Source organism: Ctenopharyngodon idella, chromosome 9, assembly GCF_019924925.1.
Source record: "Ctenopharyngodon idella isolate HZGC_01 chromosome 9, HZGC01, whole genome shotgun sequence".
NCBI lineage: Eukaryota > Metazoa > Chordata > Actinopteri > Cypriniformes > Xenocyprididae > Ctenopharyngodon > Ctenopharyngodon idella.
This window is the reverse complement of record NC_067228.1, coordinates 25254622-25272617: the sequence shown is the minus strand read 5'-3', so window position 1 is coordinate 25272617 and position 17996 is coordinate 25254622. Positions and strand designations below refer to the sequence as shown.

Sequence of the window (17996 nt, the reverse complement as noted above, 5' to 3'; positions counted from 1 at the left end):
TTGATATTGGTGTGAATAGACGGCCTTAAAGCTAACATTAAATCCAATTTGGTTTCCTAATATACATTATAATAACAAAGGGGGACAAATCTTTCAATAAAATGTAATGACTTCTTTATAACACCAGACTGTTGGCTGACGTAACATCCTGGATCATTAGGAAATATTAATGTTATGCAAGTAAATGGGTTGTGAATGCCATTTCATGTTGACTTTAAAGCTGCTCAAGCACAACATGATTGTGTCCTCAGCCCTTTTGTAACTTCAGGTGTATGCAAAGCTCTTGTCTGCATACCAACACTTGTGGAAAAATACTCCCTAAAAACAGATCAATAGATTCCTTAACTGTCAGCAGAAGTTATTCAGTTAAATCTGAATGTTCTTGTAGGTCTTGACCAAGCAAATTAAACTGAATGGAAATTGCACTTTACAATTTTGTCTTGTCTTTTTAATCATATCACAGATTCTACGTCTTAAATGGATCTTTTGTGTGCTTGTTCTCTCATTTTATCATTCACTGACTGTCACAGTTTGAGTTTGTGAATTAGCGATTGACCGATATGGGTTTTCCCTAGTGGCTAAGAGCTATTCGCTGTTGAACTGGACCACACGTTCGCTCTTATTGCATGACAGTTTCCTTTTGTATGTACTATATATTCTACATATTTCTAGAAAATATGGTCAAATGTTGCACCAGGTCAAAATTTGCATTGCTGAGAAAAAGAAAAGAAAAAATCACAGATAAGTCTGTGTAGAAGTCACATTTTGTGTACAAATGTGTAAAAATGTTTAGTTCCAATCATTCCGCAATAAATCCTCTAAATTTAACTGTATTCAGAACAAAACAGGAATTAAAAACATATTAAGTAGCCTATAAAACAACTATAAATTATAGTTGCATTCATTATAAACAACACTTATTACAAACGACAAGCCTAAACTTCCTAACTGAAACTGCTGGTGTGTGGGAAATGTGCTAGAAACTTGGGATCATTACTGCTCTCATTTGGCATGAATTGCACATGTTTTTTATACTTCATGTTAATTGCATTATATAAGTCACTTTTGGCATTTAAAGGTAGGGTAGGCAATTTCAGAGAGGCTAGCAATAGCAAGCTAGCTTTGAAAACGTGAGTTCCCTCCTTCCCGTCAGAGCATCTCCAAAGCTCCTTCAAAACACATGAACGCATACAGCAGAGTCTGCAAAGCGTCGCGAGACACAATGTTAAATTACCTCATGTCTCAAAGCACATAACATTACAATAATAAGGAACATAACGTACAGAGCTCTGACTTGTACCACCTGACTGCTGCAGATTAATTTCAGCATTGACGGTTTTGACAGAAATGCATAAATCTGAGGATGTGAACAGCTCCGAGTAAAACGTCATGGGTCACCATCTTGTAATTACGGTTACGACATGCTAACATGTTTTAATATTTAGACCACTTCTATTATTGAATGCTATCAGGATGTGAAGAGTTTCAACCAATATAACAAAGTGTTTATAAAAAACAATGCCTACCCTACCTTTAAGTCGCAACACGTTTCACATGATTAAAACAAAATTCTCTTCCCTTCAACCCTAATCTCATGTACTCTTATGTAGTTGTGTGTGGGCTGATTTGTTCATATCTAGCTCTGTGTGTTTCAGGCATCCTACTGATGATGTCCTTATGCGAAGAGGTCCACGTGTACGAATACATTCCTTCACTACGGCAGACGGATCTGTGCCACTACCACGAACGCTACTTTGACGCCGCATGCACTTTAGGTGCGTATCACCCCCTGCTCTATGAGAAGATGCTCATCCAGCGCATGAACGTCGGATCAGAGGAAGACCTCAAACGGAAAGGCAAGGTCACGCTCCCTGGTTTCAAGAACGTCCACTGTGAGCCCTGAACAGAAAGACGCAATAATAGACTTTGTAAAGCAGAAGAGATCTGCAGACTGACGCAGGACCACGCCGAGCCGGCTCTGAATGGACCGTGTTATGTAGACTATGGTTGGTGTTCTGCGGGGCAAAACCTTCTGCTGTAGTTCACTCAAAAATGCATTTCCTGAGCCTATGCTTAAATAAAGATGGTCAGAACAGCAATAGACATGTCGTGAGAAAAGCTTTTCTTTAGATATGTGGATGTTCTTGGTGTTGAAAGCCATCAAAAATGTTTCTTTTTGTTATTATTTTTAATTGAAACTCTGTTTTTCACAGGGTTGGAAGTATTAGCAGTCACAGACACTGAAAGCTACACTGTCGAAAGAAAGTATTCACTCAAATACATTTTAGCACAAAGGCTAGATTTACTCTCTGATTAAAAGTGAGCTTTATCAATCTGTTGATAGATTTTTTTTTTTCTAACATAGACAGATTTAAAGCTTCTCGCCATAACATGAAGATTGTTTTTTTTGTAAATTTGGTGTCGTTTTCTGCTGTTATTTATATTGTGCCACATACACAAGCCTCTTTGAGAATATTTTGCTCTTCCAGAACGTCTCAAATGAATCAATAGTTTTTAGAGTACTTTACTGACATGTACCTGTTACTGTACAAATCGACTAAGGAGCTTTTGAATGTGACCATGGTTCATTTTAATTCTCCTAGTCGTTTTGTACTTTATAGACAGGTGGTTTACAGAAAATAGATGTTGTTGAATCAGGATTTGATTGTGTGTATTATGGACTCATTGCAGCACTGTAAATCTTATCTGGGACTTTATATAAAGCTGCAGGCAATATAACAAGTGCAGTGGTGATATTAGTTGTTAAATATAAACCAAGGTTTTTAATGTCTTGTAGCCCCTAAAACCAAGAGACTCCCGCTGGAGTCGTCTTTAAAAGCGAATGACTTACCAGAGCATCTTTGCGTTGTCTTCTCTTAAATGTACAGTTGTTAATTTTGAAATAATTCACTTTGTGGTGCGACTTTTCTACAGAAGGTAAAACTTGAAGGTTTATTTACTCGTGTGCATTGTTTCAATGTGTGCCATTTTAATTAAAACGGAACACTTTCGCAAGCTGATTTTTCTGTAGATCTGGTGAGGAGAGCTAACGTCTGTTTTAATCGCTGTTGTATATTGTAGAATTATACTAGTAATTGGTGATTTCACTCAGGAGCTCACGATACTCTCACCAGGGTGAAATACTTCATCTTCCTTCTAGTCCTATGGTAGGCTAAGGTTGTAAAGCAAATATTTGATCTTTACTCTGTCCTGTTTCCCCATGTTGGGGGATTGTAGATGTAGAGAAACTGAAAGTGACTTTTCAGTTTTTTTTTTTTTTTTTTTTTAAACTGTTGAATACAAAAAATGTTAGAGGTTTAGAGCCTCTGAACCTGTAGTGTATCATCATCTCTATATGACTCATTGTTGGAGCCGGCCGTGGTTGTCGTGCATGTGTGACGTCACACTCCCCTCCACTCTGAGACAGACACATAATTAAATGTTGTTGTTTTTTGTTATTGTTTTTGGCCTTTTCGCCACTTTTTATTGTCAAGGTAGTGGAGAAGACAGGAAATGACTGGGAGGAGAGCATGTACACTATTGTTTCAAAGTTTGGAGTCAGTCATGCTTTTTGAAAGAAGTCTCTTATGCTTACCAAGGCAGAATTTATTTGATGAAAAATACAATTACAATTTAAAATAACTGCTTTCTATTTGAATATATTAAAAATGTATATTCCTTTGACACAACTGCATTTTTAGCAGTTCTTATCAATGTTGAAATCAGTTGTTCTGATTTTTGTGGAAACCAAGATATTGTTGAAAACTGAAAGTTCAAAAGAACACCATTTATTTGAAATAATAAATCTTTTGCAACATTATAAAATGTCTTTACTGTCACTTTTGATCAATTATAAGGACTGGTTCACACGTTCTTGTGGTGGAAACGGGGAAAAAAAAAACAAGGTCTAGATATGCTTTTTCTTTTCTTTTCTTTACTTTTTTTTAATTTTTAAGTTGAACTACTTTTAACTTGAGCACCGCATTTTTAGAATGGCGGCATGCTGCAAAAGACACGAGTGCAGTGTCTTTCTAGCGTGTTTCACATAGAAAAACAATGGAGAAGTAGCATATTGTCCTTGCTGAATGTTTTTGTTGTTGGTTTTTTTTTTTTTTTTTAAATGTCACTGACCCCAAACTTTAAACTGTTAGGCCAAGGCTCTCCCAGACAATTTATTTTTTAATTCTACATGATGGCCAAATGGTCATGTGACCTATAGAGGGACTAAAACTTTGCCTTCTACTTTCTCTTTAGTCTTTTAGGACTCTACGATCAGAGGCAAAGTCGTATGTCCTTCCTCTGTGAATGTCTTTTCCTAAGCCTTTAACAAGGTGTTTTAGCGGCATAAACTCTGTCTCTCAGACGGTGTGACGGGAGATATGGCCGTTTTAAGAGTATTGAAGTTTTTTTCTGTAAATTGTTTGGTTTTTAATGTCATGGGGTGATATGACTACTTTCGGGGAAGAGGGTGGGGGGGTGGGGCGTACAATTCGGAGCATGTGACAGAAAGCGGGGCTTGTTAGTATTCATGGTAAATACCTTAATGTTAGGATTTAGCCTGTAATGGGAAACATGAGCTGGGTCTCTAGGTTTAGCTCTGTTTGAGCATATGATCTTTAGGATTGAGGAAATGCAGGTGATTTCACTGGCGAACCTCAAAGTTGTGTCATAGATGTGCACAGTATGATTCTGAGGACTGTGCCAAATGTGCGGTTTTCCTGAGTTTGAGTGAGAATGTTTGAATGGTACTGTATCTGTGATGCTGTTTATCTGTGCCAACTTTCCTTTTTGCATCATTTCCTTAATTTAATTAATGTTTTTCCTTCTTATATACCTTTCCTTTTCATAAATTTATTTTCTGTATACCTTACCTTTTATCTTTCTTTCTGTAATTCTGCCCCACACCGACTTTTTATTTTTTTTTATTTATTTTCCCATGCTACGGTTATATTTTTGAAAGACTGTAAATATCTGCAATTGTCTATTACAGGCCAGTTCACAGGCCATGGGATGTTTTATAATGTTTCTTTCTCCCCATGTTAATACACATTTGTCATTGAGTTAATTTTTAAACCACTACATGTTTGTGTATTCTTTTGACCATTGTTTCTATAATAAAAGCTTGACCTTTACTTGACCCAGTAACATATTGTGTGTGCTTGTCAATTTTTTTGTTGTTGTTCTTCTGGTTGTTTTTGTAAATTATGGAGCAATGCACATGACATGCAGGGGGGAAAAGGTAAATCGTGCACACGATTTACTAAATTGTGCGCACAATTTATTTCATTCCCTCGATTTGCTTGAGTATTTAAATTAATCAATTATTATGAATCTGTTAAAATGAACTACAGTATAATATAACTATAATATATATAAAAAAAACTAAAATTTCTTTTCTTTTTTTTTTCCCCACCCTGAATAACCACAACCATCCAATCAATTCCCAAAGGACAAAATCAAGTCCTGCCTTACATTTTTTTTTTTTTCTTGTTCAAGAAGTCATTTCACTCAGATATACATCAGAATAGGGAAGAAAAAAAGTATTGAAACTTTGCCAACTTTCATAAAAAGAAAAAAAAGTTTGAAAACAAGCAGCTTTGTCATAATTACAGCAGAAAACTTCTGAGAAGTTCTATATGTACATTCAAGCCCTAGTTACTGTGTATGAAATGGATATGATTTAGTTTGTGCTCTTACCTGTTTGTTCATCAGGATGTATATTAGCGGGTTGATGACTGTGCTGCTCTTGGCGAGGAGAGAGGGAACCACGCTGGCCACGGGTGAGATGATTCCTGGCCGGCCAAATGTAGCCATCATGGCCACAACACCATACGGCATCCAGCACAAGAGGTAACACACAACGGTGGTGATAACCATGAACAAAACATGGTATTCCCGTTTTCGTGCTGCTGTCCTGCGTATCTTCCCTACCTAAGAGACAGACACAGGGACACTTAAAAATATGGGGTGTCAAGAGTTTTTAGAAAAAATTGGCATTTTTAAAAACGGTGTTTCTCAGTGTTAACATTTTCTTAATGGTCCTTTGTCAATTAATCTGTGTGCATTATTACACTTAATTTATATAAAAATGTCATACCACAGGGCTGTGGAATGTTTTATTCTGATCGGTTGATGAACATTCTAAGGTGTGCATTACAAGTTAGCATTTTAGCACTTTCAGGATAAATCCTCCAAAAGTCATCTTTCAAAATTTTAAGTTTTTGATATGGGTAATGTACAGTGCTCAGCGTAAATGAGTACACCCCCTTTGAAAAGTAACATTTTAAACAATATCTCAATGAACACAAAAACAATTTCCAAAATGTTGACAAGACTAAGTTTTATATAACATGTTTAAATTATAACATGAAAGCAAGGTTAATAATATAACTTAAAGAACAAAATTTTCAGTTTTACTCAAATTAAGGTGATGCAAAAATGAGTACACCGCACTGAAAGTCTCTGGAGCAAAGCTAAATTTTAGACTACAAATGTCTAATTTAACAAGAATTCAAGCACAGGTGAGTCTAATTATTCATTACACAGGTGTCCAGCACACAGTTGACTATAAAAGGGCATTAAAACCCCTTCCCATTTCATGCTGTCAGCAATGGCACCACATGGAAGAGAAATGTCACAAGACCTGAGAAAGAAAATAATTTCTTTACACCAGAAAGGTGAAGACTACAAGAAGATCAGCAAAGCTTTACTTATCAGTCAGAATACTGTAGCAAACGTGGTACAAAAATTTAAAGAAGATGGAACTGCAACCATCTCACAGAGACGTCCAGGTTGTCCTCGGAAGTTAACACCTCGACAGGAGCGTTTTCTGATGAGTAGGGTTGAAGAAAATTGGCATGCAAGTTCACTACAGTTATCTAAAGAAGTAGAAAGCCAAACTGGGGGGACTATTTCCTGTGACACAATACGGCGTACACTGCAGAGGAATGGCATGCATGGGTGCCGTCCACGAAAGAAGCCTCTCCTAAAGCTCAGGCACAAAAAAAGCCCGCCTAGAGTTTGCCAGAGCCCATGCTGACAAAGATGAAGACTACTGGGACTCTATACTCTGGAGTGATGAGACCAAGATAAATGTTTTTGGAACTGATGGCTTCAAAACTGTATGGTGTCACAAAAGTGAGGAATACAAAGAAAAATGCATGGTGCCTACAGTGAAACATGGTGGTGGCAGTGTCCTTATGTGGAGCTGCATGAGTGCTGCTGGTGTCGGGGAGCTGCATTTCATTGATGGCATCATGAATTCACAGATGTACTGCTCTATACTGAAAGAGAAGATGCTACCATCACTCCGTGCCCTTGGTCGTCGTGCACTTTTCCAACATGACAATGATCCTAAACACACATCTAAGGCCACTGTTGGATTTCTGAAGAAGAACAGGGTGAAAGTGATTCAGTGCCTCCTGATCTGAACCCAATCGAACACCTATGGGGAATTCTGAAGAGACAAGTTGAGCAACACTCTCCATCCAGCATCCAGTATCCAGTCTCTAAAAGAGGTCATTCTTGAAGAATGGAAAAAGATAGATGTTGCAAAATGTCGCCAACTTGTTCATTCAATGCCTAGAAGACTTGGTGCTGTCATTAAAAATCATGGAGGCCATACAAACTACTAGATGTAGTAGTTTTTGTTGTGGGGTGCACTCATTTTTGCATCACCTTAATTTGAGTAAAACTGAAAAATGTGTAATCTAAGTTATTAACCTTATTTTTATGTTATAAATTAAACGGATGTTATATTAAACTTAGTCTTGTCAACATTTTGGAAATTGTTTTTGTGTTCATTTTGATATTGTTTAAAATGTTTCTTTTCAAAGGGGGCATACTCATTTACGCTGAGCACTGTATGTACATGTGTAAATTACACATATTTTGATATGTGTAATTCACGTCGTAGAACAAAACGTCAAAGTATAGTCAAGTTATGTTTACCACAGACCTTATTTTTTACTCATAATAAAAAAATAAATAAATAAAAAATAAACATTATAAAAACCCATAGGAAAATCTTGAGGCAACCACTGGCGAATTAGTGTTCCGGTTTTGACGTCACGACTGCAGCACTCTATTATTTTCCAGTAAATGCACTCCTGTGAACTTCCCGGTCTGTTGTCCGTATTACAGTTCCATATCACTTCAGCAAATTATTTCAGTTATTTTAAGGCCTAAGAAATTAGTTTTACACTTGTTGAATGTTCTATTATATAAGTTAAATTGATTGTGAATGTCATTTCTTGGTGAATTTAAAGAGAGGTTTGTGAATTGCATTGCAAAATACACATGCTTTACTACTGAATCATAAATTATTATTTTTTTATTTTTTTGAGATTGCACAGCATGGGAAAGAGGTAAATAATGTTATTTTATTTGTATGGCCAGACAGTAGCATCATTGCATTCATTCATAATGTATTATGATGGCCAACTTACAATAACTGAGAAACAATAACCTTAAATTTATGATGAAGTACTGATTTAATTATGACACTGTGGGTGAGGGTGAAAGTAAGTGCTTATTTGTCTTTGACTCTGTCCTTCACAAGGACCCTTCCTGAAATGAGGTATGGTCCTTACCAATGTTAAAAGTGCACTCTGAAGCCTGAAAAGTGCTGTATAAGCCACAACCTTCAATTCAAATACTATTTTTAATTTACACTTTATAATAAGCAGGGAGATGAATGCCTTTCAGAAAGGACAAAGCAACAGTCTGTATTTATCGGAGTTCTCTGTGCAGAATGTAGAATTGCAGCTTCTTGTAAAGCTGAAGCTACATTGTCTATGACCAAGAGAGAGCTACTCACTGAGAAAACAAAGGAAATTAATTTCCTTTTCAGGAAATTAAAGGGTTAGTTCACCCAAAACTAAAAATTCTGTCATCATTTACTCACCCTCATGTCGTGCCAAACCCGTAAGACCTTTGTTCATCTTCGGAACATGAATGAAGATGTTTTTAATGAAATCTGAGCAATTTCTGTACCTCCGTTGACAGATACGCAACTACCACTTTGACGCTTCAAGTTCATAAAGTGATCGTAAAACTAATCCATAAGAATTGACTGGTTTAGTTTTTGTGTTCCGAAGATGAATGAAAGTCTTAGGAGTTTGGAACAACATGAGGGTGAATAATTGATAGCAGAATTTTCTTTTTTTTGGTGAACTATCCCTTTAACATTTGAACTCTCTCTTGCAAAATTAGCATCCTCATTCGAGACACAATCACAATGAGTAGATCAGTCCTATTGTTTTATCTGCATTTCCTTCCCTTCACTCTCTTTTACTGAGAACACCCGAAACTCATTAAAAAATCTATATGGTTTAATGTGAACAATTAACATACAGCACTATACATGTTTGGTATAATTTGAAATGTCTCAATGCGATGGGTACCGTGGTCTCATCCCCACAGAAGTAATCCTAAAGGTAATAAAGGTTTTAAGAGTTTAGAGATACTTTGCTTGCTGTAGAGGGTGTGCCCTTTCCCAGGGTCTTTCATACAAATTACCTTCTGTCTCCAGTAAGGTGTAACTACCCAGGTCAGGGACCTTGATTAATGCAAATTCATATTGTTAGTTCAAGTCCCCATTTGGAAGATTTTTTGTCTTGGTCTGGGTATTTAAAAAAATGTGATAGCCAGATAACTCCGTAATGCTGAGTTCCATACATTCAACATTATGTATTTCTCAGGTGTCAGGTAAGCATCTTTTACTCTTTATTTCTGAGCATTTGATGTTTTGTATTGATTATCTTTGGACTGATTATGTAATTGGCATGATTTAATAATAAATTAAATCTGACTAATAATAAATTGTTACATTTGAATTTATTCTGACTTGCCCTGAAATAATTATCCCTAGTAGACTACGTTAAGTCTGTACTTATAATTAAACTAAAGAGTTAAATAGAATAATCAAATGTCTAGACAAATGTTTATATAGATGGCCAATAATCAATTAGCATTCTAACCTAAATTCAAGGTTGTGATAAAATAAAAGATTAATTGGAATAAAATTACTTTGTGCCCCGAAAAGACAGAACATGCAGGAAACCTTCAGGCACACCACTGGATACTGTTGTTGGGCCAATTGAGTGGACCTTACATTGTAAACTCATGATTAACAAATGCAAACATTATGCAACTACGGTTGCAGAGTGATATAAATATTACTAATATGACTTCTGAGATTTATTTTCAGTTCCCTATCTGTCAGTCACTTCGACAATGTGTCGAGACTGACACTAGGGGTCCCACTTGAGAGCCATGACCATCTCTGACATTTCAAAAAAGGCCAATGAGAATTGGCGAGTGGAATCTGCATGCCAGCCACTCCCCTGGAGATATGGGTTTAAAAGGAGGCTGGCGTGATCCACTTATTTAGCTTTGTTCTTAGGAACCTTTAGATGCGTCTCTTGTGGAAGCAAATCTACGAATCTGATCATATCTCCAGCGCTGCCGGATCCTGTCGTATATTTCAGCGGTCTCTCTTCATACAACGCACAGATAAGTGCAAGGAGTTCCCTTGGGTGCTTCGATGGTGGAGTAAAAGTGGCAATTTCCCCCTAAAAGAGCTGCATGGCAGACCATGTCTTTTTAAAGATGCCCTTCTGTTCCTGTCCTTCTGAATGTGGCCAGTTTCTCTCTCTTTCTGACAGCCACGATCACTGTCTTGAATGCTGAGACAGCATTTGTGGATGGTTCATGTTCTCATTGGGAGAGCATTACCATGAGCAAGTTGTGGTCACGACTCTCTTACTCTTTCAAAAGGACGCTTCCCGTCCTGGTCCTTCTACCTCTGGGTACGAGGCTATGGTAGCGAGCACTGAGGGCAATCTGGGGTTACAATAGAAAAGCATCTGCCGGGTGAATCCCCATGGGCCTCCCATTCCTCAGCATGCTTGTGCCTTCCGGTTGAGTTCACGGATGAATTAGGCGGTTCACATAAGTTTGAACTTAATTTCTCCTTCAGGGCTCGCAAAGAAGATGAGTTATCGATCACAGCATCGGAGGGCGGGTTCATGGCTTCTGAGGTGGATGACTCTCTTGGGCTACCTCCTTCAGATGCGGTGGCCCAGTCTGAGGCTGGCGCCAAGTTGGCTGTCATGCTTACCTCCCTGTAAGTACGACAAGCTTTGCTGGCTCCTCCGCTGTCACTACTCTTGATGGTAGGGTGGCCCAGGGGTACTCGGAGGTTCCACAGGTGAAGAATGCGATTTTGGTGCACTTGTGCCCCCAAAATGCTGCCCCCGGGAGAAATCGTCAAAGCCTTCCATCCAGGGCATGCAAGTTTACCTCATCTCCAAAGGTGAGGGCTTATAATGTCATTGGTCAGAACGCCTCCGCCTTGTATGCGAAGGCCATCCTGCAAGTTTATCAGGCCAAAGTACTGAAAGATCTGCACGAGGGTAGTCCCGACCCAGAAATGATGCAGGAAATGCGCTTAGCAACCGACTATGTCATACAGGCTACAAAGGTCACAGCATTCCTGCATCATTTCTGAGTTGGGACTACCTTTGTGGACACTGAGGTAGGCGATGTCCACACTCGTGGTTCAGGAACACAACCTGTGCCTCAACCTTGCAGGACTGGGGATGGGCCTCACTCCTGGTTCAAGGATGGGAGGAGAATAATTTTTTTTTGCTTCAAGCATGTGTTGATCGGAATGGACAACACCACGGTGGTGGTGTGTATAAATTGCTAGGGTGGTATCCGCTCTTGTCGCATGTCACAACTCGACTGACGTTACTGCGAGCCATTCATATCCTGGGTGACCTCAATCTCGCAGAGGACTCACTCTCACACAGGTTATGCTCCGCAGAGAGTGGAGACACCATCCCCAAGGTGGACCAGCTGATCTGGAGTCGATTCGGAGAAGCACAGGTAAACCTGTTTTCTTCAAAGGAATCCTCTCAATGTCCTCTGTATTCCCTAACCGAGGCCCCTGGACGCACTGGCACACAAGTGCGTGTTTCCCCAGTGAGCCTCATCACACAGACACTGTGCAAGATCAGGGAGGAAGAAGAACAAGTTCTAAAGGTTGCGCCATACTGGCCCAACCAGACTTGGTTTTCGGAGTTCAGGCTGATGACGTCGGCCCCTCCTTGGTGAACCCGTATTAGCATCGACGGGACAAGGAATTCAGAGCCCTATCACCAGTGGTTATGGATAGAATCACTTAGGCAAGAGTCTGACCTCTCTCTGACCTTACAGGCCCTGCAGATAGATCCAGTTGAGCCTTTGAAGTCAGTCAAGCTCAGTGCCCTCTCCATGAAGGCCCTCCTGGCTGTGTTCCCACTACTCCCTTCAGAGATCAAGTGTTGAACTTGCAAGTGATGAGGGAAACCCAGCCCTGCCTCTGTTGTGTCCAATATACGCTTTGCGAATATATCTAGACCGCACAGAGAGCTTTAGGTGATCTGAACAGCTCTTTGTCTGCTTTGGAGGACAGCAGAAAGGGAAGACTGTCTCCAAACAAAGAATAGCCAACAGTATTGTGGATGACATCTTGTTGAGCCCACCACAGGGACTTCTTCCCTATGTAGTTCTTTCCATTAGGTGAGTTCATAGGACGTACTCACCACATACTTACCTCCAATTTGGGTAGGATGTGGTCACCGCAGTGTTCCTTCCCCATCGTAAACAACCAGGTGTGCCCAGCTGTAAGCTTAAAAAAAAAAAAGTCATTTACAGCTGAAGTGACCTATTCCCACTGTGAGGACAAGTCCCCTGAGATAGCGGAGCCTCTAGGTCACTTACCCTAGACATTGAGGTTGCGAGATAGCATAAGTGCACTACTTGGCACGAAAGAGCCTACCTGCATCTGCACCGCCAAGAATCCTAACACAGTTCAGCTGGTTGTGGTGTTTAGACATTCATGCAATGTACTTATATCCAAACATCCCCACACAGCAACACAACATAAACCCTGTTAAAGGTTTTCACAGTTTAAACTGTTTCATGTTGAAGACTTTTGGGTAAATTTAAGCAAACTTTTAAATAGCCATCGATGGAAAAAAAAGAAGAAAAAAAGAGGCTAAACGGTCCATTCTAACCTGTTAAAGCTCTAACCCTCACTATAACTTTTCTCTTTTGTTCACACACAACTACAGAATTCCCATGATTGACAACTGTAGTTACACTTGCTTTGTGTAATTGCGCAGCTGGAACAAAATCAGTCTATTTGTTCAATGTGATTGTCTCCTTTACCAAGAGACATTAAACTCTTCACCAGTTATCGATCTCTGCTGAGACAGAGTGAAGAAAAGAGAGAATGTGCAGAAAATAAATGAATGAGTGGATCAGCCATGTTCCACAGAGAGTCACAAATGAAGGAAAGGCGACAGAGACAGCACTGGAATGGGTAAGTATTTGAGCCATATACTGTTCAAAAATGTGAGGTTGATAAGGTTTTTTTTTTTTTTTTAAATCAGAAAGGATGCATTAAATTGATCAGAAATGACAGTAATGACATTTATAATGTAACAAAAGGTTTATATTTCAAATAAATGCTGTTTTGAATAAATTATATTTAAAAAAATAGTCAAACAGAAAATAGTTATTTTAAATTGTAATAATATTTCACAATACTCCTGTTTTTACTGTTTTTTTATTAAATAAATGCAGCTTTGATGAGCATAAGAGACTTTTAAAAACATTAAAAAAATCTTACCCACCCTAAACGTTTGATAGTGTATATTATAATGTACAGTGCCCTCCACAAATATTGGCACCCTTAGTAAATATGAGCAAAGGCCGGCGGCTGTGAAAATAAATCTGCATTGTTGATCCTTTTGATCTTTCATTAAAAAAATTCACAAAAGTCTGTCCTTTCATCGAAGTAAAACAATTGAAATTGGGGGGAAACTCGCATTATGAGATAAATGTTTTTCTCCAATAAGTGTTGGCCACAATTAATGGCACCCCTAGAAATTCTTATGAGTAAAATATCTCAAACTCCAGCATATTCAGTTATTCAGACAAGACTGGAACTTCAAAAGGGACCTGGTTCTATGTTCAGATGAAACTAAAAAAAAAGAGCTTTTTGGTAGCAAACCCACCAGATAGGTTTGGTGCACACATGGATAAAAAGTGCCCCATGCCCACAGTTAAATATACTGCTGGATCTTTAATGTTGTGGGCCTATTTGTTTTGCTGGAGGTTCTGGACATCTTGTTCAGATACATGGTATCATGGATTCTATAAGATACCAACAGATAAAAATCAAAACCTGACCGCTTCTGCTAGAAATCCAATAATGGGCCGTGGTTGAATCTTCCATCAGGACAATGATCCAAAACAAACATCAAAATCAACACAAAAATGTGTCACTGAGCACAAAATGAAGCTTCTGCCATGGTCATCCCAGTCCCCTGACCTAAACCCTAAAGAAAAAGAGTGGAGTGAACTGAAGAGAAGAAGCACCAACATGGAGCTGGAATCTGAAGGATCTGTAGAGATTCTGCATGAAGGAATGGTCTCTGATCTCTTGTCAGGTGTTCTCCAAACTCATCAGGCATTATAGGAGAAGACTCAGAGCTGTTATCTTGGGAAAAGGATGTTGCAATAATTGGATGCCAATAATTGTGGCCAATGTGAACTAGAGAAAAAACATTTATTTCATAATGAGCTTTTTCCCCCATTTTCAATTGTTTTACTTAAATGAAAGGTTAGAATTTTTTAAATGAAAGATCAAAAGGATAAACAATGCAGATATATTTTCACAGCCACCTTTGCAATATTTGTGGAGGGCACTGTATTTATTATTTTAAATAATATAAAATAATACAACAATATATTTTATTTCTAAATATATGCCAAGAAATCTTTCTTGCCATGTTGCTAGCTTAACACACAAGAAATTTTACCTTTGGATCAAGCTCGGATAGATAACATTTGTTAAGCCGTTTCATTCCAACTGAGCTGTGAATTGAATTCTTAATGGATTACTAGACTCTATGTAAACATCACTAATGAAAATGGCAAGGCTTTCTAATTACATTCACTATAATTGACATTTACAGAAACTCCTCTTTCTCTTTGATCTTGAGTGAAGTAAAAGCCCCTTTATTTGTTACAAGCACCCGTCCTCCCTCTGCATAAATGAAATTTCTCTACATGTGATTGATGGTGAGTAGATGGGATTGATTTCTGAACGTCTCATGGTACCCAATTTATTACATGCACCCTTCACATTATATATGAAGCATCATATGTAAGCTACAGATTTTCACCCAGCAAGTCACAGATGTGAGTGCGAGAAAATGTCTTGATTAATATTACATCAGAAATTTGATATATCAGGTTCTATCACACAGGCTTGTAAGGATAAATCTGTCCCTCTCAAGCCAGAGTGAAATTTTATCCTCCTCACAGCAGCCAACTGAACCCAATTATACTCCAGTGACTGGGACACCCAGATAATACAGCATCCAAATCCAGTAACACCATACACACAAATGAGATTTGATCCACTCTTAACAGGTTTCTAAATGAACCAGCCACTTGGGCAGAACAGGCTGTAAATGTATAAGAAAATATTTGTCTTGAGGAGAGAATATCACTTTTTTTGAGCTTGTTTTCTTACTGTATGTCCAGTCACCATGACAACATATGGCTTCTTTGTTCAGGTTACAGGTAAGCTTTTCAAAGCCCTTTTTCATTTCTCTTATATTGCTTTCATGAGGGAGAATGCATTTATTCAAAGTTGGCATCTGACAAGGTGTGCTTTTTACTTCTCAGTTGGAACAAAATCACTAGATTTGAAAAAGTGTCAAGACAAAAGAAAGCAAAATGTTAGTGGTTGCTTTTCATGACATTAAGACAAATCCTTCTTGTCCAGTGGGCTGTTTTTGGCCAGAACATGCTGCAAACTGGACTAATACGCCATTGTTGTGAGCAGCTACTACGTTTGCTTAAAAATGCAGATGTAAATTACTTCAGTGTTTGAGATTATAAAACATACAATCGCAATCCTGGCAAGTTCTCGAGATAGGTTTGGGTTTTCTGTCTCTACAGGTATCTTCATGATTCTAAAAAAAACATGGGTTTAAACGAACGGTTAACAAAGCTGCATAACCAATTTTCTGTTCCAGCAACCAATTAAACAGTCTACTTCCTCTGAATTAGCACTTCAGTAAGCTTGTCTGAGTGTGGATGATTCAGTGTGCATCCATAGAATTGGCAGCATGTTAAAAACATCTAGAGATCCTGTCAGAGCCTTTACAAATTTAGTAACAGAAATAAAGTTTTTGGCCGTTTTTTGACACACAGCACAGAAAATCCGGTTTACCTGCTTGACAGCATAGAGCAGTCTTCCATAGCAATAGACCATGATGAGCACTGGTAAGCCCAAGCAGAATATAAACAGGCAGATGATGTAAGCATGAGACTGGGCCGTGCGCTGGGTCCACGATACAGAGCAGCTGGTTCCCGCCCCCTCCAGCCCGTAACTACTCCAGCCCAAAAGAGGGGGCACTGTCCAGATCAAAGAGTACAGCCAGGAACCCCCTACTGCCAAAAGAGGTTTGCGATAGTCTGGACCACGTTTATGGTACACCGTCAATGTGCTGTAGCGGTCGTAAGAAAGAACCACCAAGGATATCAGAGACACGATACCTGAGAGAGAAAGAGGTAAAACAGTAAAGTCATGTTCACACCAAGGACATTAACTTTATCTATAAAACGTTAAAAAAGAAACATCCTCTAACTTTTGAAGGATCTAAGGATTCTCAATAACAACGTGTGTGTGTGTGTGTGTGTGTGTGTGTGTGTGTGTGTGTGTTACTTTAAGAAAGCAAACATACATCTGTTTTTAATTATTTAATTTCATAATCATTTATAATCAATAGTCATTTATGTAGGTGTCATTTGATTTATCATTTAATCATTTTATTATTATTATTATTAATTTATGTCATTTTATGTTTTTATTATTTATATTACTTATTATTTCCTTTCTAATGTTGTTTAATCCTATGATTGTGTGGTTTCAAGGGATGTTTGTCTTGAGGGATAGTTCACCTAAAAATGAAAATTATCCCATGATTTAATCACCCTCAAGCCATTCTAGGTGTATATGACTATCTTCTTTCAGACGAACACAATCAGAGATATATTTAAAAATATCCTTAGTCCTCCAAGGTTTATAATGGTAGTGAATGGAGGCCCACATTTGGATAATTTTTGGATGAACTATCCCTTTAAAGATAAGAAAATGTCTCCATTTCAAGGTTTTTAATGTCACAGGACAATGTTGTGAAGCAGTAATATTCCATTGTTTTTCTGTGTTATAATAACACGTTAGATTTGGACTAGTCAGACGAAGTCTGAAACATACACAACCTTTTTTTTTTTTTTTTTTTTTTACCTTTTTTTAATTTTACCTTTGTAGGGGCCAGTTTTTATAATTACCTTATAAAATTTAGGCTACTTGAATCCGCATATCTGTTGTTCAAATACCTAAATTTAACAATTACATTAAGAAACCATTCAAAGAACACAGAAGAAGTGGTCCATGACTTCATTTTGTAAGTTATGCACAAGTTATTCGCACCCTGCTTTAAGCTCTACAGAGCGTCTCATCAGCTGTCCTTCCTGTCTCCCTGTAGCACTGTCTTAGGCATCTTACATTACGGGCATAGCAGTTTTTTTGCTATGGTCACATCTGCAGTCCTTATGCATCTCTGCAGCAGGACTATGGCATGTTCACACAGGTGATCAGAGACCCTGGATGTTCAGCTGTTCTTTTTAATAGACATCTTATTTTCGGATTATCAGTCATCAAAGCTCATTAAACACTGGTCACAGACACAAAGATGTACTATAATTTCACCCCCCGTCTTTGACATATTTTTCTCCATAGGTGAAAGATCTGGACTGCAGGCAGGCCAATTCAGCACCCGGTCTCTTCTACAACGAAGCCATGCTGTTGTAATAGCTGCAGTATGTGGTTTTGCATTGTCCTGCTGAAATACACAAGGCCTTCC

The 17996-nt window shown here is 38.3% G+C and overlaps 2 protein-coding genes across 3 annotated transcripts in view; one reads left to right on the top strand and one right to left on the bottom strand.

The window, feature by feature from the left end:
• st6gal2a (ST6 beta-galactosamide alpha-2,6-sialyltranferase 2a) overlaps window positions 1–5145 on the top strand; it is a 61504-nt gene extending 56359 nt beyond the window's left edge. For both annotated transcript variants that reach the window (XM_051906992.1, XM_051906991.1), the window contains one exon: window positions 1656–5145. In XM_051906992.1, coding sequence (XP_051762952.1) covers window positions 1656–1903 — 248 coding nt within the window. In that variant the 3' untranslated portion in view covers window positions 1904–5145. The remainder of the gene's footprint in view (window positions 1–1655) is intronic.
• tmtops2b (teleost multiple tissue opsin 2b) overlaps window positions 1–17996 on the bottom strand; it is a 56901-nt gene that overhangs the window by 2682 nt on the left and 36223 nt on the right. Inside the window, exons 2-3 of the mRNA XM_051906995.1 lie at window positions 16301–16626; window positions 5698–5931 (exon numbers count right to left, since the gene is read on the bottom strand). Of these exons, the coding sequence (XP_051762955.1) occupies window positions 5698–5931; window positions 16301–16626 (560 nt within the window). The remainder of the gene's footprint in view (window positions 1–5697; window positions 5932–16300; window positions 16627–17996) is intronic.